Genomic DNA, 22,281 nt, shown 5'->3' on the forward strand with positions numbered 1-22,281 from the left:
AATTCGCCATGGTTGATATCAAGAAGAATGAAGAAGAGAAAAGGCGGGGATGTTGATTCCGCGCGAAATGCCGAAATTCCGGGGAAAGCGGGGATTGTCCTGCTGTGATTGGCTGGATGTGGGCTGTGGGGTACGGACTTGTGGCCGATTTCCTTTTTGAGATTGTTGGGAGTCTAAGCACTAACCTCCTAGTCTATGTAATGGTGTTAGATATATGTAATGGCAAGCTAGACCATGTTGGATAGCATCTACGGCCAAGTATAATTAGAGTACGAATAAGATGGTTGACTAGGGACAAGGGTATCGCCTATTCTGATGCTCACTGACTCTTATCTCGGTATTTTGTTATTCTCCGGCTCTATCATCAAGCGGGGTATATTCACTTAACATCAACTTCTCGCAACCATCACCAGTAGATAGCCAAAATGTCAGCCAACAAGTCTATCTAGAGCCACTGGACAGACCATGGAGCTGCAGAATTCGACCTCCGAAGTAAGCCTATCCACATGCAGCATATCACAGTACAATCTAACAAAAAAGCCGACACGACTACAAAACCAACCCCCCATGCTCGAAGTCATCATGGCAATAACCCTCTCAAATGATGTATTTCTGGAAGACGAAGCCACCAACCCTCTGCAATAATACATGGCAACCCGCACCGGCCATCAAGCAGCTTACTCGTCATGTCCAGCATGATGGGAAATTATGTTGCTATTCGGACACATTTCAACCAGCCCCTATACGCTGTTCCCTGTGATCATCGATCTGATATCCTCACGTCTGAGTCAGCAGGCGTGAGCGCGTGGACTGGGGCGACTGTTGTGGGCGTTATGTCTCGGAATGGACGGTCCTTGACAGTGGAAGATATCCAAGAGCATGCTGTGTTGAGGGATAATATCGATCATTGTCCGATGAGACTTATTAGCCTAGAGAAGAATACACTCCACGGACTCGTGATGTCGCTGGACGAAACAAGTCGGATTATCAACTGGGCCCATAACCATGACATCTGCGTTCATTTTGATGGAGCCAGACTCTGGCATGCTGTTGTTGCCGGAGCAGGGAGTCTATCTGAGTAGACCTCCATCTTTGACAGCGTGAATTTGTGTTTCTCGGAAGGCCTGGGTGCACCCATTGGAGGTATCCTCGTGGGTTCAGCAGATTTTATCAACAAAGCTCGTTGGTTTCGAAAGCCTATCTGACGGGGAATCCGTCAGGCGGTGATTATATCAGCTGCTGCGAGGGTTACTATAGATCATGTTTTTGGTTTATATGGATACGGAAGGAATGGGAAGCTCCAAGATACCCACGCCAAAACCAAGAAAATAGCCAACATGTGGACGAGCCGGGGAGGAAAGTTAGTCCTCCCCGCGGGGACGAGCATGGTCTGGCTCGACCTTGATGCTGCAGGGATTGAACCGGGATATATGCAGGATGTTGGAAAGAAGAGGGGGCTGAGACTGGCCGAGAGGAGGATTGTGGTCCATTATCATAAGTCATCACTTTTTGATAGACTGGTCTAACATGAGCAGAGATATCGGATGAACCCATCGCCAGATTGGAGCAGGTCTTTGATGTTATCTTAAACCAAAAGGCGAAGCTATAATAAGTGTCTATATATTTTGATTTACGAAATTGTAGCTTTGCGAGTCGTTATGAATCGATCTGAACATAACAGCCAGGGCATAAGTGGAGACCATAATTCCACTCCGTTGTCGCTTGGAAATGAGGCAGAGTTGTATTTCAGCTTTAGCCAGCCACAATGGTAGTGGAGTAGCAATGCGATACTTTCTTCTAGAGTACCATTGCCTATGGCATTTGCAATAAGTGCTTTTTCTGGTGCAATGCTGACGTGCTAGACAGTCCTCAGCTAGCCATCTTAACAACAGACCTGTGAACCTCTATTGCACACTGTATTACCCCACTGGATGCTATTATTGCGTAATAAACATTGATTCTGTGGGGGCAGTGTGCCTCATCTTTTCGGTAATAAATCTCACATCAATGCAGATGCTGCAGATAGTCTCATGCAGAAAGTCAATCTGTTGTAGATCTGCCGGTTAGGCAACAAGGCAAATGGATTCCTCTTAGAAGCTCATAGGACCGATTTATGGCTGAGTTGACTCGGCATTTTGAGTATTGCTGTTTGTCTCAGTATTAATCATCTTTGAAATGAATCTCAATTGAATTTAGTAGGACTCGTTATGGGAGCAGACCATCTGTGACTGAATAGCGCCAGACCCCGCCAATGAAGCTGAACACGCCATTAATGTATTCTATGATAAATCACCGGAAAGATTGATGTCATGTGTAACGTACCCAGAGTTCACATACTGCAGTGTTACATTAAAGCACACTCTATTCGGCTGTCATCCCTTCGGCTGCCCCACTCTCGCGGGTATGGCTGGCTGATCATCTTCATGACAGAGTCCAGCCAATCAATTGTACATGTTGGGGGTTTGGGTCAGTAACATCGCAGAAGGCTGAGATACGTGTCATTGAAGGCCGGCCTAGAATTTGTGCAGCAACGTCATACGGCTGCTTTCGTTTTGTACTTTTGCAATTGCGTGACTGACATAGTCCAGGTCAATCTATAAATACTGCCTTTCTACCCTCGAAAATCCATTCAAACAAGCAAGCTATTTCTACTACATTCTTCTCAAACATCAAACATTCTCAATCTACATCCGCCATCATGAGTGACTTTACCGGACCAAACGAGTACATTGTCGTCGCCAGACACGCCGACAAGAGACTTGATCTGGATGACGGCAAGAAGGAAGATAAAACGAAGCTTCAGCTCTTGTATGTTCCATCGTCTGACGTTCCTCGCGCTGCTGTCAAACTAACGCCTTGCCCTAGCGAAAACAAAGACAATGACCAATACGGCCCAAACCAGCGATTCGTTTTTGCCGATGCTGGCAATGAAGAATATTTTATCTTCAACATCCGGGCTGGCACCTACCTGACTGCTAGTTGTATGAAGCATTCCTTCTGCTCTGATGGCTTATACTGACAACGTGGTGGCTAGCTGATGGCAAATCTCAAATCACCGGCAATCTGCTCTCGCCGCTTGAGAAAAGCGTGCGCTGGAAGATCGTCCCCGTCCGTGATGGAAGCGGATCATACTAGTGAGTGGTGTTCTTAATAATATATCTAAAGTTGAATGATTGCTAAATGTTTGATCCAACTTGTAGCATCTACAGCGTTGCGCATCCAGAGAATGTGATTGATATCCAGGCCGCTGGAACCGAAAATAGGACTGCGGCAATTACTTACCCCAAGAATGGACACAAGAACCAGCAGTTCTTCTTGAGATATCCTTAAACGGGTGTTTTCGTATGATCTGTTGAGACAAGCAGGCTATGACAGGGATGGAGATCATGCTTGAATATTGAGATAGTCTATGTCTTGGACCTTGTTCACTTAGCATGCAGGAATCCCAATCTCTGTCTGAATGACTTGAATGTGTATATTGTCCTGTAGGCCTATAAAAACCAGCAAGATTTAGATAGATAGGCAATCACATAAACCTCCCACCTGTACACTCAATGCAAGTCCCTGTAACATACGACGAAAGCGGACTCGACAGGAAGAGCATCACCCGTGCTGCTTCATAAGCATATCCCGGTCGTCCCAGTGGTATATCAGACACATCCCTCCATTTCTTCGCATTGAGAGGTATGCCAGGTCGGATCTCTTGGCCGCCCACGTTGAGCACTTCAGATTGTGTTGGTGGCCGAGTAATGCGCGTGTCAATCCAGCCGTATGCCACTGCGTTTGCTCGTACGTTGTATCTAATCATTAGCAGCTGTATAAATAATAGACAGATAGAAATCTCACCGACTCCATTCTGAAGCAACCGTCTTGGTTAACCCCACAATCCCCGCTTTGGCGGTTGAGTAGTTGATCTGGCCCATTGCGCCGTGGAGACCAGACGTTGAAGATACATTGACGATCGTCTTGGGGATGTGTCTACTGGCAGAATCCATCCAGTGAGACGATAATGCCCTGATCATCCGAAAAGGCGTGTAATTATGCACCTTCATGATGATGTCAAATTTTTCATCGTCCATTTTGTGGATTGCGCTGTCGTGGCAGAAGCCTATCTTGTCAGTTTATTTATAGTATAGGGATGAAGTATAGCATACCAGCATTATTGACAAGACCGTGAATAACTCTCCATCTCGCAAGAACCGCATCAACCAGCCGTTGTGGAAAGGCCTCGTCGAGTACATTTCCCGGATAACATTCAGCTTCACCACCCGCAGCACGTATCTCATCCACCACTTCCTGGGCTTTGGTCACATCTAGATCATTCAAGGCAATTTTTGCTCCTTTTTGTGCTAAAAGAATTGCGGCTGATCGGCCGATTCCTATTTATGTTAATATGGATATTCCAAAGTACCAGGGGTTGCGCTACCTTGAGCTGCGCCGGTGATGATAATGACATGGCCATCGATCCGACTTGGATCAGCCACGGGATCATTGGCTTCGAGGTGATTTTGGACTTGACGAAGGCGATTGTTGGCCATTTTGATTTTTTTGTAGAGATGTTTGTATTATAATTCAAAATGTTGATATATATTTCAATCTGTCCAGGATAACGCGGAGAGGTCAGCAGAAATAGTATTTGTTCATTATTTTCTATGGATGTAGTTTCCGAATAAAAACTAAACAAAGATAACAATAATTGCGAGGCTACATTGAATTCTAATGACCCATTCCGAGTATCTTCGGAATTATTGCACTTGCATCAATTCCGAACGGAGCGGACTTTATACTGCAGGATAAGGGTGGGACAATCATAATTTATACTATCGTATTTAAGAGACAGTAGATAATTATTCAAAATAAAACAACAAAGAAACTCAAGAATAGATCAAATATCAGAATCACCATGTCTACTGCCCTCACATCCAACATCCCCGGCGCTGATCCTGCCTGGCATCGCCGGAATGACCACCCATACTACAAAGAAAGTCACCATCGCCTCCAGCGTTTCGTTCGCGAATACGCCGACGCAGAAATCGCCCCAAACGTGGAACAATGGGAGAAACAGGGCGAAGTACCAGAAGCAGTTCGTCACCAGCTTGAATTAAATGGACAGGACTGATAAATATAGGCCTTCAAAAGACATGCTTCCTTGGGTTTCCTGGCTGCGTCTGCCTTTCCCATTCCCCGTGCTTATGTACAGGGTGTTACTCTTCCTGCTGGGATAAGTGTTGATGGTATGTCCAACCACTCTGTTTCGAGGCTTTGCTGATCATGTAGAATGGGACGAGTTTCATGATGCTATAGTAAGACACCAACATGACATGTCGCTTCCAAGCTAACGACCAGATCATCGATGAAATGGCCCGTTGTGGCTGTCTAGGCACCATCTGGGGAATCAACGGCGGTGCCACCGTCGGAGGACCCCCAATCGACCGCTACGGGAACAAGACACAGAAAGAAAAGTATCTCGCTCCTTTACTGCGTGGACAGCAGAGACATTGTCTTTGTGTGACCGAACCGTCTGGTATGACCTGATATCCCAACTTGAATGTATCTGCTGACCATTCAGCTGGATCGGATGTCGCGGGCCTCACAACGACCGCTACCAAAACCCCAGATGGAAAATTCTATGCCATCAATGGAGAGAAGAAATGGGTGACTCAAGGTCGCTGGGCTACACATGGTTTGGTTGCAGCCAGAACTGGTCCTCGTACTGCGAAGGGAATTTCAGTCTTTATTGTTCCATTGGATCAGAAGGGGATTACAAAGAGGAAGCTGGATAATTCGGGCGTTAGCTCGAGTGGTATGTCGATACGATCAAGTCTAGATTGGGTGCTGACAACCATAGGCTCGACTTTCATGGAGTTTGACGAGGTTCTGGTCCCTGCGGAGAACCTCCTAGGCAAGGAAAATCAAGGATTTGAGATAATCATGTCGAGTATGTCTATCATTGAACGGCATATAAGCCATGCTAACTGTATAGCGTTTGCCCACGAACGACTCTGGGTCGGCATCACAGCTCTCCGCTTGAGCCGCGTCGCCTACGAAGATGCCTACCGCCACGCCCTCAAACGCGAAACATTTGGAAAACCACTCTTCGAGAACCAAGTCATCCGACAGAAATTCTCAAAAATGGTCAACCGGATGGAACCCACCCAGGCGTACGTCGAGGAGCTCGTTTTTCGCTCCGTACGCATGCCAGCCATTGAATTTGCTACTTTGGCAGCCATGCTCAAGGTTCAAGCCGCGCATCACCTGGAGAAGATTTCACGGGAAGCCCAACAGGTCTTTGGAGGTCTTGGATATTCCAAAGGTGGACAGGGACAGAGGGTTGAGCTGATTAGCCGTGATGTCCGGGTGTTGGTCGTTAGTGGTGGGAGTGAAGAGATTTTGCTGGATATGATTGCGAAGCAGCAGAAGAATTTGGCGAGGTTGTGATTGTATGTATGTATGATATGTAGATGAAGTAAGACAATTTCATTATCATTATTCACTAAAATATGAAAAGGTATATTCACACCTAGTCAGTAGGTTAGACGGATTTTCTCAGGTGGACATCAACAGGGGTTAGTCGCAGGTGGTTCGCGTCGACCATTGTGTCTGATCGTTCTGAATACATCTTCGAGCTTAGAAACTTCACTGTGAACAGTCGTTGAATGTCCATAGACATCCTTGTCATCCTGGACTACCGGTGATATTGGAGCTTGTTGCTGTCCTTGCCCTGGTGATCTCGGCTGTTTTTGGAAGAACTTGATGATCGAGTTGACATTGAATGCAACAAAGATACATGGAATAGATACAGCCGCAGAAACACCGACTGCAAATGTTAACACTGGACCTCATCAAGAGAGGAGAACTCACAAAGTATTGGAAACAACCACCATTCTGGATACCTGAGATTGTCTCCTTCGTGTGGAAAGCTTGATACGTCCAGCGCAAACAGAGATGACAGGAACGATAGAGGGAGCTGGATATATTAGAAAGGCTTTTGCGAATGTCTAGGGAGCGTACAAAAATAATCGTCACGATGGTAAAAACCATAATAGTATTCGACTGGCGGACTGTATCGTTGGCCTGTAGTCGTCCAAATTCCGCTTCCTTGATACTGGCCTGTTTCTGTCTTAAATCCAGTAGTGTGTTGATCTATATTGTTAAAATTATCCACCACCCAAGATAGATAGACTTACGGAATTCTGAACCATGTCCGCTTCCAAGGCCATTTCCTTGATCTCCCTTCTCACTTCGGTCGGCGTACAGAGATGATTGTACTTGAAGCCAGATTGACTGTCCAGCCTCTCTGTCTTGAATGCCTGTTTCCATACCGTTTCTTGGTCTTCTGCCAGAGTTCTTAGAATGTTAAGCTCATCACGTATATCTTTGATTTCATCAAGAAGCTCGGTCTCTGCAGATATAATGTGATAAGGATTAGGCGGCAACTCCCGAACTGATATGCCGTGAGCAGGGGAGCCACTGGATTTTCCTGGCCGCTGGTGATGGGATTCTTTCTTGAGGTCTCCCAGAAATTCATCGAATAGTTTTGTTTCACCGTCGGCCTGTCATCATGTTACTCGGGAGTCGGGAATTCGGCGAAAAGACGTTCACCTACTACTTCTCGAATGGACTCTCGAAATATCTCCAAAGGCCCTTTTCGTGCTTTATCAACAACCGGAGCTTTTTGCATGAATAGTCCACTTGCAGTTCCGAGAATCAACTCCATCATTGTTATCACTGATGACGGGCGTTCAAAGTGGCCTTTACTCTCTCCAGAAATGAGGCTGGAAACGATACTTCGCAGAAGGATATCTTCTGACTGGTCCAAAGGCTTCGTAGTGGTTGTTATGATAGTCGCTGTAGAGAAATAAGTAAGAATATATATGGTGAAAGAAGCAGATTCATACTTTCGTCAATGATCCATATCCACAACTGATCAACTACCAGAATCTGCTGGTCATCGCCCATTTTATCTTGTCTTCTGATGTAGCGTGATATCACCTGGCTATGATCTCTGTCACGGGTATCCTGTATAGTGGCGTAGAAATATTGGTCAAGACTCATTGGCTCGTGCATGATTCTCGTAGAATTTCGATCGATCATTGTATCAAACCCCTTTGATAACTCGTCAGTGGTACCCTGGTTTTTATGTCTCACTGAGGGTATTCTTCCGAAGTTAAGATAAGGCATCTGCAGGCTATCAGCCAAGTGACAATGTTGCAGTTTTGGGGGCATACATAGACTGCACAGCTATTTCTATGCTGAGGATTCTGTTGCAAGCCGGAATTATTACTTGCATACTGATACTCTACGGTTTCGTGCTATTAGGTTCTTGTTAGATCTCGACGTTGACCAAAGCGAGGTCGACATACCAAACATTGAGGTTTCATGTAGTGCTTCCCTCCACCAGCAGCCAGCTCAGCCCAGCTCCGGTTGAAAAAGCGAGCCAAGGGTCGATGGTCCTTTTCTGTTTTGGATAAATCGAAGGAAAGTCGAGTAACAAGATCCTATGCAATTGTCAATAATTATTTCAAAACACACGGCCGTGTCTCAACTCACTCTGGCCAATTGTATCTATAGACAAAATGTTAGCATCATTTCATAGTAGGTCATCTATTCGAGAGCTCTTACATTATTGGCTGGAACATGGATCCATCGAAACTGCAGTTCCTTTGAGCTTGTGACCCTTAGCCTTTCTGTGGTTGTGTTGTCGTGAGACTCGCTCGTTAAAGTCGCAGCCATACTATCTACCGTTCTGGCCATGACCACAGAGTCCTGGGATCCTTCTCTGGCCCTCCCTTGTTTTGTCATTGATGTATGGCTCTTTGACAAATCCTTAAGCTCATTCTTGAGGACATGTAATTGACGGTGATCTAGTCTGCTGGCTTCGGCCATAACCGCTTGAGGCCCATTGCCGTAGATGATATCACCAATTCTGCGATGCGTATATTGAAGGTCGACATTCTTTCCATTGCTGTAGAAATCCACAATGGTTCCTTCCAGATCATGCAACTTCTTGTCCTCTTCCAGTGGCTCCGGAAGTAGAGGTAGATGGTCTTCATCGGGATTGGCGACTTGTTCGAGAATTTGGGGAGGATCTCGGAGGAGTTTGGCAATGAGCAGGTTTGCCTGCCCTTTCTTCGACTCCGCAATGGCAAGAGCGGTCTGGATTTCGTCAATACCGAGATGCCCTCCATTGGACAATAGCCACCAGACTGTGATTGTTTGCGAATGATAGACTGCTAGAGTGAGGGCCGTCCAAGCTACTGGTTTTGGAGAGGTCGGGGCAGGGAACCATTGCAACAGGAGATGTTTCAGAACCCTCTCCCGACCGGGCTTTTCGAGCTCTGCAACCAATTCAAGAATATCCTCTGCTCTGTCGTGATGGTATTCCATGGACCGTGGATTTTCCGTTCCAGATGCCTCGATTTCAGTCCACAAGAGGGCTTCCACTTGTTTGTGCCTTCGTTTCACGGCCAAGGACAAGGGGCATTCTTGGTCGTGATTCTTCTGCATGATCGCTGCTATTCTCTCCCACCCTGAACAGACATTACCAGTCAAGGATTGCGTTGGCATGGAAAAGTTTATATGATTATGTTGATTGCATGCGCCATTCCAAGGTAAATTCGCAAGCAGAACTTCTGCGATCTTGTGATGTCCATGTGCAGCTGCCAAGTGTAAAGCAGTCGTGCCTTCTTCTGCCGGTGTAGAGACATTGAGATAAGGCAGGAGCTCATAGGTGATTACGTCTTGCCCATGCAGAGCGGCTACATGAAGCCAAGTTGCCTTCTGTCGAGACCACGATGTCACTTCGGGCTTGTGCTCGATACACTTGCGTAGTATCCATGGTCGGCCATTCGCAACTGCCCAGTACATGAGCGCCTCAAATGCATCTGAAACCTTGGATACAGCTTGGTCGAAAGACGCCATGAGGAGAGCTTCAACCTGCGTGATCGCGGTGATTGTTGCCGTGCATGTCTTGGTTTGAACTGGGGTTTCCGGAAAGTATGGCGATGTTTTTAAAAGCTCAAGTACGACTTCGACATGGTTTTCCATAGCCGCACGATGGAGAGGCGTACGTTGATTATTGTCCTGCACCGTAATATCTATTAGGCCACCAGTGATTGTCGCATGATGTAGCAGCGCTTTGACAACGGGAAGCAATCCCATCCTCGAGCCATGGTGAAGGGCAGTCGACCCATGGCGATTTCGTATCATCATATCCGCTCCGTGTCTGAGAAGCTTCTCCACGATAGAGGTATTTGGACCACAACCAGCTTCATGAAGAGGAGTGACACCTGAATAATTCCGTTTGTTGACATCTGCATGGTGGTCGACGAGGAAGTCAACAACCCGACTATGCTGTTCGATACACGCGATGTGAAGGGGGGTATTTCCGTAGATGTTTGGCTTGTTGATATCTGCACCCCTGCTGAAAAGGCTGATGAGTATTTCAGGTCGCCCTGACAAGGCAACTATATGAAGGGCCGTGTTGTGGTTTATGTCCGATTCGTCAACTAATGCGCCTCGATCTAAAAGTAAATCTGCGACCTGGTGATTTCCATGGAAGCAGGCCATGTGTAGCGGTGTATCGGAATAGTTATTTCTGGCGTGGGGATTCGCGTCTCGGTCTAGAAGGAGTCTGACGATATCAATATGCCCACCGACTGAAGCTAGATGAAGTGCTGTATTTTGACTGATATTCACTGTTTCAGTAGCTACGCCTTCGTTTAAGAAGCACTGAGCAAGCTGCAAGTGTCCGTTCATACAGCAAGATGAAGAGGTGTGTTTTGATCCTTATTGCGTTTGTCAATTTTCGCTCCTTGTTGCAGAAGGAATCTGGCAACTTCAACATGCCCCTGGATCGACGCGATATGAAGTGGTGTGTCGTGCCTGATATTTATCTTTTCGATCCCCGCGCCCCTGCTCAGAAGAAATTTAACGACATTCAGGTGTCCGCCTGAACAAGCTAGATGTAGAGGTGTGTTGGAAAACACATTGGATTCGTCGAAATTCGCACCACCCACGACGAGCAGTTTGAGAACATCCAGACTCCCACAGCCGGCGGCATTATGGCACGGGCTGTCGGCACTACCATCCCGTGGACTCAGGTCTGCATTTCTTTCTGATAGGACCTTGAAAACACCGAAATGGTTGCCGATGGCCGCTAGATGCAGTGCGGTTCGACCATCATTTGACGTTAAATTAATATTTGCTCCCTCCTCTACAAGTATCTCAACAATGGCTTCATGTCCTTCGGCTGCCGCAGCCATGCAAGGTGTGAATCCACTCTCGGTCTTCTGGTCACGATCTGCACCGTGGTCTAGAAGTAGCCTGACAACAGAGGATCTGTTAGTGGCAGCTGCTAGAAGCAATGCAGCCGATCCGCCGTCCTTCTGCTCATTGACCTTTGCTCCTCTCTCAAGAAGTAATTTCACGACGCGTTCATGTCCGTTCCTTGAAGCAACCATGAGAGAAGTCCATCCGTCTCGATCTTTCGCTTCGAAATCTGCACCCCATTCTAAAAGCATACTGCAGATATCGTAATATCCATTTGCCGCAGCCTGCTGCAGTGCAGTCGACTGATTGAGCAGTCTTGAGTTCACCACAGCCTTAGCACCGTGGGATAACAAGTAAAAAACACCCTCTGTATGATCAAATCTAGCAGCGAAATGCAGTGCATTTGCCATAGAATATGGGCTTGTTGCGGTAATATCTGCTCCAAGATCACCAATTAGGTGAACAATTTCGGTTTTCCCAAGTGCTACAGCAAGCATCAATGGCGTTAACCCTCTCTCGATGCGTCCATTCAACTCATAATCAAACCGAATATCTAGGGAGCCGTCAATTTTCACAAGTTCCATAACATCGTCGATGCTGCCTTCGCCAATCGCAGTGGGAAGTTCAGAATATAATCGGGAGAGTTCCTGGTCGTCCGCTGACGGTGCAACCGAGTAAGCAAACAGGTCGTCATCTTGGATGTCACGGTCGGAATCTGTTGTCTCTGGTGCAATACTTTCGATGTCTGAGGAGTCCCTCCTCTTGTTCATTTTGAAAGAACACTCTCCAGGATACACAATGATTTTCCCTTGATGGACGCACGTTGAAGAAACTGGTCATGAAGCGCCAAAATGGCTGAAGTGCTGGTTCAGTCAGCATCCCTGCCAGTGAGTCCGAGCATTGCCAATCATCGCACATTTTCGTCGTTAGTAGCCCGTGCTAAGTGGGCTGTTTGGCTGACGGGTGGTGATCATCGGGCCAGTAGGACCCAACCTCTCCGTCGAGGTCAGGGTCGAGAATTGGGATGAAGGCCTTGTGACATTGCTCGAACAAATCCATTGTACAGGAAGGGTAAGTGTGTCACAATATTCGATGGAGATGAATATGAAGAGAGAATAGTTGGGAAGGTTGGAGATTCGCGTTGATTCAAAAGTGGTGGAGGGGTTGGGCCTTTCCTAATCGAGACATCACGTGGCTTGACCTGTATCTTCCCCTTCAGCCATCTTTTTACGCCTTCTATCCCCTGACCTCAAAAGTCCAATTAATATTCACCATACTAATATGTTCTCTCTCCTAAAATGGGCGAAAAGCGCATTTCGAAAATGCAAACGTCCCATTCGTTTCCCCACCAGCGGCTTTGAAACAGTAAAGGCATCCGAGGTACTTGAAGAGGAGCGATTTGAAACGTTCAAGAAAGGGCAATACTATCCAGTCAATACTGGGGACGTCTTTCGTTCCAAATATCAGATTGTTGGGAAGCTGGGTTTTGGTGTGACCTCCACAGTGTGGCTTGCTCGTGATCTTAAGTTGTCATCGATTTTCTAGATTTGGATATATGGCTAACAGAGCCAGAGGTCATCAATATGTGACACTGAAGGTTTATACACGCGATGAGGTGAGCCATGAGGAGTTGCAGACTTATAAGTATCTGAACCAGGGACATCGATCGCATCCTGGCTATGCCCATGTGAGAAGAGCGCTGGATTTATTCACCATCCCTCGTGCTGGAGGGGACCATCACTGTCTTGTCCAAAAGCCCATGTGGGAGAGCTTCAGAGATCTACTGTATCGCAATCCCACCCATCGATTTACCGAAGATCTGCTCAGAGCCAGTCTCATGCAGGTTTTTCTAGCGTTGGATTATATGCATACTGAATGCAAACTTGTCCATACAGGTATAGTTTCTCAAGATGCAGCGCATTGGGATCCCTATCTGATAAGTAAATAGACATCAAAGGGGATAACATTCTCCAAGAAATAGCAGACGCAGGGATACTTGAAAGTTTCACTCAAGCGGAAATGGAGAACCCTTCACCGCGGAAATTTATCGACGGTATGCCACTATATGCATCTAGGATGTTTGATTTACCAAATGCATTTGGCCGGGCAGTCCTGAGTGACTTTGGCTCAGCTGTACGAGGAGACGAGAGGAGAAATCATGATGCACAACCCAATGTTTACAGAGCACCAGAGATGATGCTGAAAACGGAATGGAGTTATCCAGTGGATATATGGAATGTTGGCGTGATGGTGCGTTTTCCTATAGCGCGCTCTTGACCAAGCTTTTTTGGCGCCACTGACATTGCAAAATTAGATCTGGGATTTATTCGAGGGCAGACACATGTTTTATGGCAATGATCCAGACGGCAAAGGATATTCCACCCGTGCACATCTCGCGGAAACAATAGCCATTCTGGGACCGCCTCCTTTGGATATGCTTGAGCGTGGAAAGCGAAGCCATGAATTCTTTACTGAAGATGGTTCGTATCATCCGTTTTCCGGACGCATTTTAGATATGCGAGCTTACAAAGATTTTGCAGGCCAATGGAAGCATGAAGATGACTTGCCCCTACAACAAGGAAGCCTAGAGATGGAGGAAATGTTTCTCCAGGGACGAAATAAGGAAATGTTTCTTGCGTTCATGAGGGGAATGCTTCAGTGGCGGCCGGAAGATAGAAAGACGGCACGAGAACTGCTTGAAGATCCATGGCTGAATGAGATTGATTAGTATAGGCTTAGTATAACGATGCCGATCGATGATCGACATAAGGATTGTGGTTCGACTAAGATATTATGTGAATGTTGCCTGAGGCAATCAGATCCTGTAAGACTGTCAAAGTCAATATTGTCAAGCAAAATACATGTCAATCACAGTTGCTGAATTTAATCGCCGTTGCATTGACCGACTGCAGGAGATTATAAAAAGATCCGCAAGGCGCAGTCTGCAGGCGATAGGCAGAACAATTTCGACGACAATATAGATAAATCACATTAACGTCGTCCAAATTGAAACACAATCCACGACGCATCAGCAGTTGAACCCCAAGATTAACCATAAGATTAAGACCAAAAATTAGATCGACATTGTCCATCCACTTTTTCCCCAAAACGTGGTGTACCTGAATCTTAGTGTCTGAGGTATAGCATGTATGATGAATTTTTGTCGCTAAAAATAGTATCCAAGCCACACACTTGTCCCGATCCGGCAATTAATCAACGCCCAGAAGTGGCATGCGCGTCCATCCCTATGGGGACGCGTAGACAGTCGTCTGGCTTAAATACTCGACATCGTCTCATCCTGGACTGGGCAAAAGTATCATCATCAAATCCATCATGCCTGCTATCTACGATAAACTCGCCCAACGGGCCATCGAGGAGGTGCCCCATCTCGCCAAGCGCAGCCTGTCGGTCAACCACACGCAGTCGGTGACGCTGGGGGTCATGGCGGTCTATGTTGTGGTGATTGCGTTGCTGTGGAATCTGCCCTACGTTCGCTGGTCGCTATGGCCGTTCAAGGTGTGTTTGATCGGATTTTTTTGAGGTCGCAAACTAACTGAACAGATGCTGGTCATCGCCTTCCATGAATTCGGCCATGCCATTACCGCATGTTGCACCGGAGGCCGAGTCAAATCCATCACTCTCGATCCGCATGAAGGAGGTGCCACCACCATGCAAGGCGGAATCAGCGCCATCACTCTTCCAGCGGGATATCTTGGATCGTCGATTATCGGCGCTCTCTTGATTTTTGCGGGCTTTGACATTGTCGCCAGCAAGATCGCCAGTATTGTTCTCGGTGTTTGCTTCCTGCTTACCCTCTGGTGGGCCCGCAGGGACTGGCTGACTATCATGACCGTCCTTCTTGCGGTTGGATTGCTGGTCGCTTGTTGGTTTATTGCCCATGGAGAGGCGTTGCGATGGGTGGTGCTCTTTATTGGTGTCATGTCCGCTCTCTACAGTGTTTGGGATATTGTAAGCCATCCGCCCAACAGTTTTTTATATCCAAACTAACAGTCACAGTGCGACGATCTCATTCTCCGCAAAGTCAACACATCCGACGCCAGCGTCTTCGCCCAGAAGTACGGCGGATCCTCTCAGTGCTGGGGCGTCATCTGGTCCTTCATCTCGCTCGCCTTTATGGCGATCGGCATCATCGGTGGAATCGCAGCATTCCCCGAATCATTCAGCCAGCAGGAGAAGGATTCGCAGAATTTTATCCCGACTCGCCGAATGTGGTGATTTTTTCATTTGTTTGTTTATGATATGACGTTTCCTTATGAATAATGATTGCATAGAAGAATTAGTGTACTATAATGCATGTATTTCACATTTACTACTTGCATCTTCATTTCATCTACATCTCCCTTCATACACACAGCAATCAAACGCCCATCGCACTCCCCCATGGATCAGCCCAAACCTCTCTGGCAACCCGATTCCGCAACTCTTTCTCTCCATCACCCAGTTTATCCCCAAAAACGTCCGCTATCTGTTCCAACGACTTGCCCGACGTCTCGGGAACGAAGATAAACGAGAATACAGCCGCAGCAACACAAAACAGTCCGAAGAAGAGAAACGTGCCCCATCCAATAGAGATGATCATTTCGGGAACGACAAACCCAATGATGAAATTCGATATCCAGATCACGGCCGTGGCGGCACCGACTCCTTTTGCCCGCTTGGAACTCGGGAAGACTTCGGACGGCAACACCCACGGGAGAGGGCCATACGAGGCAGCGTACGCGAGGACGTATATGTCTATCACAGTTAGCATATCTCCAATCAGTAGATCAGCTGGATAGGGCATACAGATAAGCGCCACGCAAAACCACCCCACACCCTGATGTGACGGCCAGCTGTCGCTGAACTTTCCCATAAGCCCAGCCATGATGAGATGAGGAACTGCCATAGCCACTCCACCGATTATCGCTAGCGGACGTCTTCCCACGCGATCCAGATAAAAGACGATGGGTATTCCCGCAACGAGTTGGCAGATATTCACCATTCCGGACAGAATAAGTGATGTTTCGTCGCTTTGGCCCAGGGCTCCGAAGAAGGTGGGGGCATAGTATACGAATGCGTTGATTCCGGAGAACTATCCAGAGTGTTAGTATGGTTTAATCGCTAATGAGTATAAAGTATACCTGTTGAAAAAACGGAATAGCCAACGCAATCAACGTCCTCCGAAAATACTTTGGCTGAAACAGCGACCCCCACTGCTTGAGTTCCACCATGAACGGGTGCGAATTTGGATATTCACGGTCAACCAACTCCTTCTGAAATCGGACCTCGGATAGAATTCCCTTCCATTCGAGCTGGACGTGATTGTCGTCTTCAGGACGCTTTCTCAGCTCTGCGAGTGCAGACAAACTTTCTTCATTCCGTCCTCGCATCGCCAGCCATCGGGGCGAGAAGGGGAAGAAATGGATACCGCAGCCTACCATCAGAGCGGGGAATATCTGGAGTAGGAATGGGAGTCTGAATGCCCAGTCTCCGGATATGGATCTGAGTTGTTAGATATATATCCCGATATATGGACATGGGATACTCACCTCGTCCCATACGTAATCCAATACGCCACAATCGCCCCAATAACAATACTAATCGACTCGAGCACCAACAACGATCCTCGTCTCGTCGGGGGTGCAATCTCAGAAATATACAACGGCGCGCCCATCGCCAACGTCCCCACGCCAATACCCCCGATAAACCGACCCGCAACGAGTGCATCATAATTTGGCGCCGCAGTTTGAATGACTGCGCCCACGACGAAGAAGACAGTGGCTACACTCAGACTCCATTTCCGGGACATGCGGTCTGCGAGATATGGCAAGAAGAGACAGCCGATGAAGGCGCCGAGTTCGAGCATGCCGGTCATGAAGCCTGTGTGGAAGCCATAGCTGGGATTGTCGGGAGAGGTTTCGGGGTATTGGGTGCGGAATTGGGGCATGACCAGAATGAGGGAGATGACGCCTTGGTCTGAGTTGTTAGTATTATATGAGATGAATTGGAATGATCTTACCATATCCAAAGGAGAAGCCACCGAATGAGGCGAGCAAAGCTGCACCAAAAACATACGGGGAATTCAACAACCCCTTGATGCCTTTATCATCGTCATATGTGACAGGTTCAGATAGTGTAGTTAGAATAACCTCGTCTGCGTATTCTTCATGATCAGAACGAAGTTTGTCGGGTAATTCGTCTTCAAGCATGGTGTAGATGAATATGCTGGTAATTGGATTCACCACCTATGGCATCCGGCATACACGACCAACATATATACCTCATGTCCTTAGCAGATGCCAACTTCCCCGCAACGGCTATCTACCGCCTGTCAGATACCGTCGATTTCCAAGGAAACTTTGCGGGGAAAAAGTGTGGAGGAAGCCACTGTTCTTGGATGATGCTGACGCCTAATGCGGAAAGTTGCCCCATTGGGAAGTAGGCAGATCGCTCCACTCCACCATACAGATGACGATCTTTTCATGGGACGTACACAACCACTAAATGACTAAAGTGTTATCTGAGCGTTGAGATATTACAGTATTCGCATATGAAATATAACTCTTGGGGATGGTTTACTGATTAACATAGAATAATACAGAAGAGTAAGAGTAAATAGAATCGAATCATGTCATTCAACTAAACTAAATATCATCAACTAACTATATGTCTCCTCCACAACTTAATCGGCATCTCTCCCACCACCAAATTAAACGCCTCGTATCTCTTCAACTTCCACTCCGGCGACGGCATCGCAAACTCATACCGATGCACCAACGTAGCCAACACCAGCGTCTGTTCCAGATATGATATATTCCGCCCAATACACCCTCTGGCCCCCGCAGAAAACGGGATGAAATGCGACTCCATTTTTCGCCGTGCTTCGGGGTCCATCCAGCGGTGTGGATTGTATTCTTCTGGCTCGGGGAAGATGGTTGGATCGCGGTGTGCACCGTAGATGGTCATGGACACACTGGTGTCTCCTGGGATCCATTCACCGAGGATACGTGCTCCTTCTGGGGGCGTGCGGCGAGGAAGAGCAGCTGAGGTGGGTGGGATTAGACGGAGGGCTTCGTCGAGACAGGCGCGGAGGAATGGGAGGTTCTTGACTTTGTCATGGGGAGCGACTGCTTCGTCTTCGTCGAGGACATTATCGATTTCCTCCCGAAGAGTTTTGAGATACTCTGGATGCTGCAGAAGTTGTTCGAGAACCTGCGTCAAGGCAATAGCAGTTGTGTCCGCGCCAGCATTGATAATCGCACTGATCTCAGCCACAATCTCGCCCCATTCAAGGCAGTTCGGCTTGCCGGTTTTGTCATCCATAAGAGCAGAGAAGAAGTCATCCAGCTTCTCTCCCTTCATGTATCGGTCTAGTCGTGTCGCTGCTTGATTATAGACGACGTCACTCCAGGGCTCGCCATTCTTCCAGATCTTTCTCCATTTCGGGATGAGTTTCGAAGCCTTTTCAAACAGGGCATAGTGTTTAAAATCCCAGACAAAGGTGGACTGAGCGATGGCAAGCTGATTCTGGGCATGTCGATAGCGCGCTTCGTACAATGTACCGTCCATCTTCTGTGCGATGACAGTGTCATTCCCCTTGTCAAGCAGGTCCATGTTTGAAGACAAAGCAATGCTATTGATCGCCTCGATAGTCCACAGATTAGCCCACTTCCCCCAGTCAAAGTTGACGTCGGCAGGATCGGGAATGCTCTGTCCAGGTGGCAATGGAGCAGTGCAGTGTTTGTCCATCGCATCTAACAGACGCTTCGTCGTGGCAGCCACTTTAAACTCCCATCGCTCGAGATTCTTCAATGCAAAAGCGGAAGAAAGGACCTTTCTCTTCCGTCCATGATCTTCCTTTCCAACTACGTCGAACAGGTGGGTGTGAGTCCCACCCTGGACGACATAGTTGAGGTCCTTGGTGCACGGAGTTCCATGGCCGTAAATATCTTTGATGGCATCGCTGTGACCGAAGGACAGCGCGTTGGGACCAGTTCGGAGGATGGGAGATTGTTTGTGTGCTTCGTAGAGATCGCGAGAGCGATATCCACAAGTACTGAGATACATATGGCGCATATCGGTGAGGCCTGAAATGGGAGAGAAGTTCGGGTATTTGCGAAGGCCTTTGGGATCATAGAGATATTTAAAAATGGGACGAATGATCGTATAAGACACAGCAGCGAGGGCCGTGGCGGTGAAGATGAAGAGTGCCAGCATGATGGGCGATATGGTCAGAGATGATGGTGATGGATGAATCCCTGGAGCGAGGCCATTATATACAAGTCACCACCGACCAGACGAGGGGAATATTTCTCTTTCTAGAGACGGGCTCATCTTCTCTTTTTGCAAGATGAACTGTCCTGAAGTCATCGTGAAGATCACCAGCTTCTAGATCATGTGTCCCGAAGAGGAAAGTTGCCTAATCAGGGCATTACCGGATAAGGCAGTTTATTCCCCGCAAACACCTCTGATTGGCCGAGTTTATTCCACAGCATCATCACTCATTGATGGATGGTTATTCTCATATCCCCTCTCTAGTCTATCAAATGAAACAGGTTGTCTTGATCAACCCTTGCATCTACAACGGCGTTTGAACTGAGACAGTACCCCTCACTATCTTGATGCAGAAATTCTATTGATCTATGCTATTTCCAGGTAATTCACAACGATGTCATCCACGCACTCCTCAACGCCCGAATCGTCGCCGCCGTCGGCCACGCATACTCAAACTCCAAATGCTCCATGATCTTCACCATCGCCTCCTGTTCCCCGGCGTCTGTAAAGTACTCCCCGCACACCGAAATGCCCACTACAGCCGTGACTATCGCAACGGGGCACTTTGCATTCGAGATGCCCAGCCCACACAATTCCCGAGTTATACCCCGCAACTCTTCCTGTAGTGACATGTTCCGCGATATAGCCCCGATGCCTAATCGCGATACCCGTGTTGGGTCGGATACGGCGAGGAGAATCCTCCCTAATGCCATGTGCTGTGCCCCTGCGACTTGACACTCATTCATGTGCCAGATTCCTGGGAAGTAGCGGCCTGATTGGGGATCTTCTTTGCGGTAGTAGATTGGTTTGAAGGACGGTGGCTTTTCGGCTTTCCATCTTTGTTCTACGGATTTTAGGGATAGCCACCGTTGGAGGGATTCCTCTGGTGTCATTGTGCGATTTCCGAAGCAGAAACCGAGGAGATCGGCTACCCAGACGAAGATTCGGTTGGTCCAGACGAAATCGCTGGCTGGGTCCCAGGATGTGTAGTCATTGCTGGGTGATATGGGTAGTCGGACGGGACGTTGGAATAGGAAGGCACTCCATATTTCCTGGCGGAGAGCAATGAGACAGGCTGAATGGCGGAGTGAGATGGAGGGTGCAATGTGTACATCTGCATCGCGGGGTGGTCCTTGGATGGTCTGATATGCGTAGAAAGATTCGTCATGCTGCGTGCTGATGATGAATTGGATTGCATGAAGATAGGTTTCGGAGTGGCCGGTAGAAGGTGCTATCTATATTAGCTGAATTGCCCTTCAGAGGGGACGAGGACAAACCGTCAATCTGCTCATAGAACCGCAGTATCGTAGCAGCTGTCAGAACATCCTCGTTATATTCCTCTTCCGGGTCGTTGGAAATCTCAATCAAGTATGAAATGCAAATATCATGATATCGAATGGCAGAGTCAAAGTTCAATCCTGGCAATGGAATCCCATCAAAGACAATCTTCTCAACAGACTGCCCTCGACAGTGGGATAACCTCATCAAGTGTCCTGCAGAAGCAGTGTATACAGCATAACGCAGGACAGGACAGAACATGGCTCTCTCGGGGATGCACAGGGTGAAATGACGATCTCGATCACTGATCTCAAACTATTATTGTTACTTTCACTTCCTGTATGTTGATATAAAGAGACATACCCATGGGGCTAAATTCTCTGCAAAATGGCGAATCAAGCATGCCTCCTCCAAGCTGAGATAAGCATCATCAGTGTAACTATCTGATAGCCCATGTAGCGGTCCAAGAGGGTACTTGCTTCTTGTCTGTCGGTCGTCAACTAGAGGAGCTATATTCGATGATGGCGGTGTTGGATTCCTGTGCTCTTGATCGAGTGAACGGGATGTTGTCTGACCATCGTTCGTCGTAGGGAGCCTATCTCCCTCACTGACTGTCCTGTTTCCATTGCGATTGACCCTCGGATTCATATCGACATATGTCAATTGGCCTGTCTCATCAGCCTCAGTTCTCCTCTGGGCCTGACAACATACGGTTATTCATAGGATTCACCCATTTCTGATCCGGTGAAAAGCTAAACGACCGCTTCGCTCGAGGCTCAGTTCGGAATCGAACTTGATTGGTAGGATCGCATTGTGATTTGGACTTCTGGCACGAGTCGCAGGGTATCTCGCCATTGCCTTGTCTGTTAGTAGACACAGGGAAATCGGGGGAGGTGGCCTACATTTGAGGTGTTGTTCTGCTATTGTTAATATGCTTTATGGTCAGGCAGGTGGAAGACGTACCTCTGCAACGCACGCAAGACCTAGGCTTTCGTTTGACATTTCGATTCATGATGATGTTGTAGGAAGAAAGATGGATTTGGGACGTGGAAAATATGAGGGGATGCGGGGATGCGGGGGAGGTGTCAGCCAATCAGAATGGCTGCACAATTTGCTATATAGGACAAGTAATAAATTGTCTTTATTGCGGATTATATTTTTCTATATTTAATCATACAAGGTATTAGACTTGAAATACCTTCATATATTCTGACGAATCTTGTTTGTAGGCCTTTACACGTTTGTCAAGGGGCTTGTTGGGCAAGATATATAATTTTATTGGATGTATTGAGGAAAGTATTATGTGAGAAAAATAAGTTTAAACATTTCGGAAGGGACGACCATCCCAGTAATGAGAAGAGGATCATGATTCCCACTCAATAAATGGAGTATTTCCACCTGATAATTTACGCACTCGCCCGAATGTCCTGATTTACTTCTGTCCGCAAGGACATGGAA

At 47.4% G+C, this 22,281-nt stretch overlaps 11 protein-coding genes across 11 annotated transcripts; 5 read left to right on the plus strand and 6 right to left on the minus strand.

Annotated features, from left to right (window-relative positions):
- Positions 1–244: 244 nt before the first annotated feature.
- Positions 245–1,532, plus strand: ASPWEDRAFT_182747 (uncharacterized protein). The gene is made up of 2 exons (XM_040831942.1): positions 245–492; positions 541–1,532. The coding sequence occupies exon 2, from the start codon at positions 687–689 to the stop codon at positions 1,080–1,082; it is 396 nt and encodes a 131-aa protein (XP_040691632.1). The 5' UTR covers positions 245–492; positions 541–686; the 3' UTR covers positions 1,083–1,532.
- A 1,109-nt stretch (positions 1,533–2,641) lies between these two features.
- On the plus strand, positions 2,642–3,541 carry ASPWEDRAFT_39665 (uncharacterized protein). Its single transcript, XM_040835153.1, has 4 exons — positions 2,642–2,808; positions 2,866–2,981; positions 3,035–3,134; positions 3,201–3,541. Exons 1-4 carry the CDS (start codon positions 2,699–2,701, stop codon positions 3,328–3,330), a joined length of 456 nt encoding a protein of 151 aa, XP_040691633.1. The 5' UTR covers positions 2,642–2,698; the 3' UTR covers positions 3,331–3,541.
- On the minus strand, positions 3,527–4,538 carry ASPWEDRAFT_739238 (SDR family NAD(P)-dependent oxidoreductase; the record flags this gene model as incomplete). The annotated part of the gene is made up of 4 exons (XM_040839401.1): positions 3,527–3,800; positions 3,847–4,108; positions 4,155–4,379; positions 4,427–4,538. The coding sequence occupies 4 exons, from the start codon at positions 4,536–4,538 to the stop codon at positions 3,527–3,529; spliced, it is 873 nt and encodes a 290-aa protein (XP_040691634.1).
- A 365-nt stretch (positions 4,539–4,903) lies between these two features.
- Positions 4,904–6,438, plus strand: ASPWEDRAFT_171412 (acyl-CoA dehydrogenase family protein; the record flags this gene model as incomplete). Its single annotated transcript, XM_040830785.1, has 7 exons — positions 4,904–5,083; positions 5,129–5,234; positions 5,278–5,303; positions 5,347–5,524; positions 5,570–5,803; positions 5,849–5,938; positions 5,984–6,438. The coding sequence occupies 7 exons, from the start codon at positions 4,904–4,906 to the stop codon at positions 6,436–6,438; spliced, it is 1,269 nt and encodes a 422-aa protein (XP_040691635.1).
- Positions 6,439–6,497: 59 nt separating this feature from the next.
- Positions 6,498–7,564, minus strand: ASPWEDRAFT_472784 (uncharacterized protein). The gene is made up of 4 exons (XM_040836934.1): positions 7,188–7,564; positions 7,012–7,143; positions 6,862–6,967; positions 6,498–6,817 (listed from the first exon to the last, which is right to left on the minus strand). The coding sequence occupies exons 1-4, from the start codon at positions 7,218–7,220 to the stop codon at positions 6,558–6,560; spliced, it is 531 nt and encodes a 176-aa protein (XP_040691636.1). The 5' UTR covers positions 7,221–7,564; the 3' UTR covers positions 6,498–6,557.
- Positions 7,565–10,497: 2,933 nt separating this feature from the next.
- Positions 10,498–10,758, minus strand: ASPWEDRAFT_108968 (ankyrin repeat domain-containing protein; the record flags this gene model as incomplete). Its single annotated transcript, XM_040828042.1, has 1 exon — positions 10,498–10,758. A coding segment is annotated over one exon (261 nt), but the record flags the coding sequence as incomplete, so codon positions are not given.
- Positions 10,759–12,552: 1,794 nt separating this feature from the next.
- Positions 12,553–13,999, plus strand: ASPWEDRAFT_50933 (uncharacterized protein; the record flags this gene model as incomplete). The annotated part of the gene is made up of 5 exons (XM_040837518.1): positions 12,553–12,797; positions 12,844–13,166; positions 13,220–13,521; positions 13,586–13,751; positions 13,812–13,999. 5 exons carry the CDS (start codon positions 12,553–12,555, stop codon positions 13,997–13,999), a joined length of 1,224 nt encoding a protein of 407 aa, XP_040691638.1.
- Positions 14,000–14,604: 605 nt separating this feature from the next.
- ASPWEDRAFT_50934 (M50 family metallopeptidase) lies at positions 14,605–15,507 on the plus strand (the record flags this gene model as incomplete). The annotated part of the gene is made up of 3 exons (XM_040837519.1): positions 14,605–14,787; positions 14,833–15,240; positions 15,289–15,507. 3 exons carry the CDS (start codon positions 14,605–14,607, stop codon positions 15,505–15,507), a joined length of 810 nt encoding a protein of 269 aa, XP_040691639.1.
- Positions 15,161–17,480, minus strand: ASPWEDRAFT_153987 (sugar porter family MFS transporter; the record flags this gene model as incomplete). The annotated part of the gene is made up of 5 exons (XM_040829653.1): positions 15,161–16,026; positions 16,078–16,363; positions 16,413–16,773; positions 16,821–17,247; positions 17,291–17,480. The coding sequence occupies 5 exons, from the start codon at positions 17,478–17,480 to the stop codon at positions 15,650–15,652; spliced, it is 1,641 nt and encodes a 546-aa protein (XP_040691640.1). The 3' UTR covers positions 15,161–15,649.
- A 425-nt stretch (positions 17,481–17,905) lies between these two features.
- On the minus strand, positions 17,906–19,542 carry ASPWEDRAFT_132235 (cytochrome P450). Its single transcript, XM_040829287.1, has one exon. It carries the CDS (start codon positions 19,486–19,488, stop codon positions 17,926–17,928), a length of 1,563 nt encoding a protein of 520 aa, XP_040691641.1. The 5' UTR covers positions 19,489–19,542; the 3' UTR covers positions 17,906–17,925.
- A 355-nt stretch (positions 19,543–19,897) lies between these two features.
- Positions 19,898–21,829, minus strand: ASPWEDRAFT_39673 (uncharacterized protein). The gene is made up of 6 exons (XM_040835154.1): positions 21,787–21,829; positions 21,726–21,740; positions 21,535–21,681; positions 21,187–21,491; positions 20,823–21,138; positions 19,898–20,776 (listed from the first exon to the last, which is right to left on the minus strand). Exons 4-6 carry the CDS (start codon positions 21,469–21,471, stop codon positions 19,932–19,934), a joined length of 1,446 nt encoding a protein of 481 aa, XP_040691642.1. The 5' UTR covers positions 21,472–21,491; positions 21,535–21,681; positions 21,726–21,740; positions 21,787–21,829; the 3' UTR covers positions 19,898–19,931.
- Between the last annotated feature and the right edge of the window lie 452 nt (positions 21,830–22,281).

This window comes from Aspergillus wentii, assembly GCF_001890725.1.
Source record: "Aspergillus wentii DTO 134E9 unplaced genomic scaffold ASPWEscaffold_3, whole genome shotgun sequence".
NCBI lineage: Eukaryota > Fungi > Ascomycota > Eurotiomycetes > Eurotiales > Aspergillaceae > Aspergillus > Aspergillus wentii.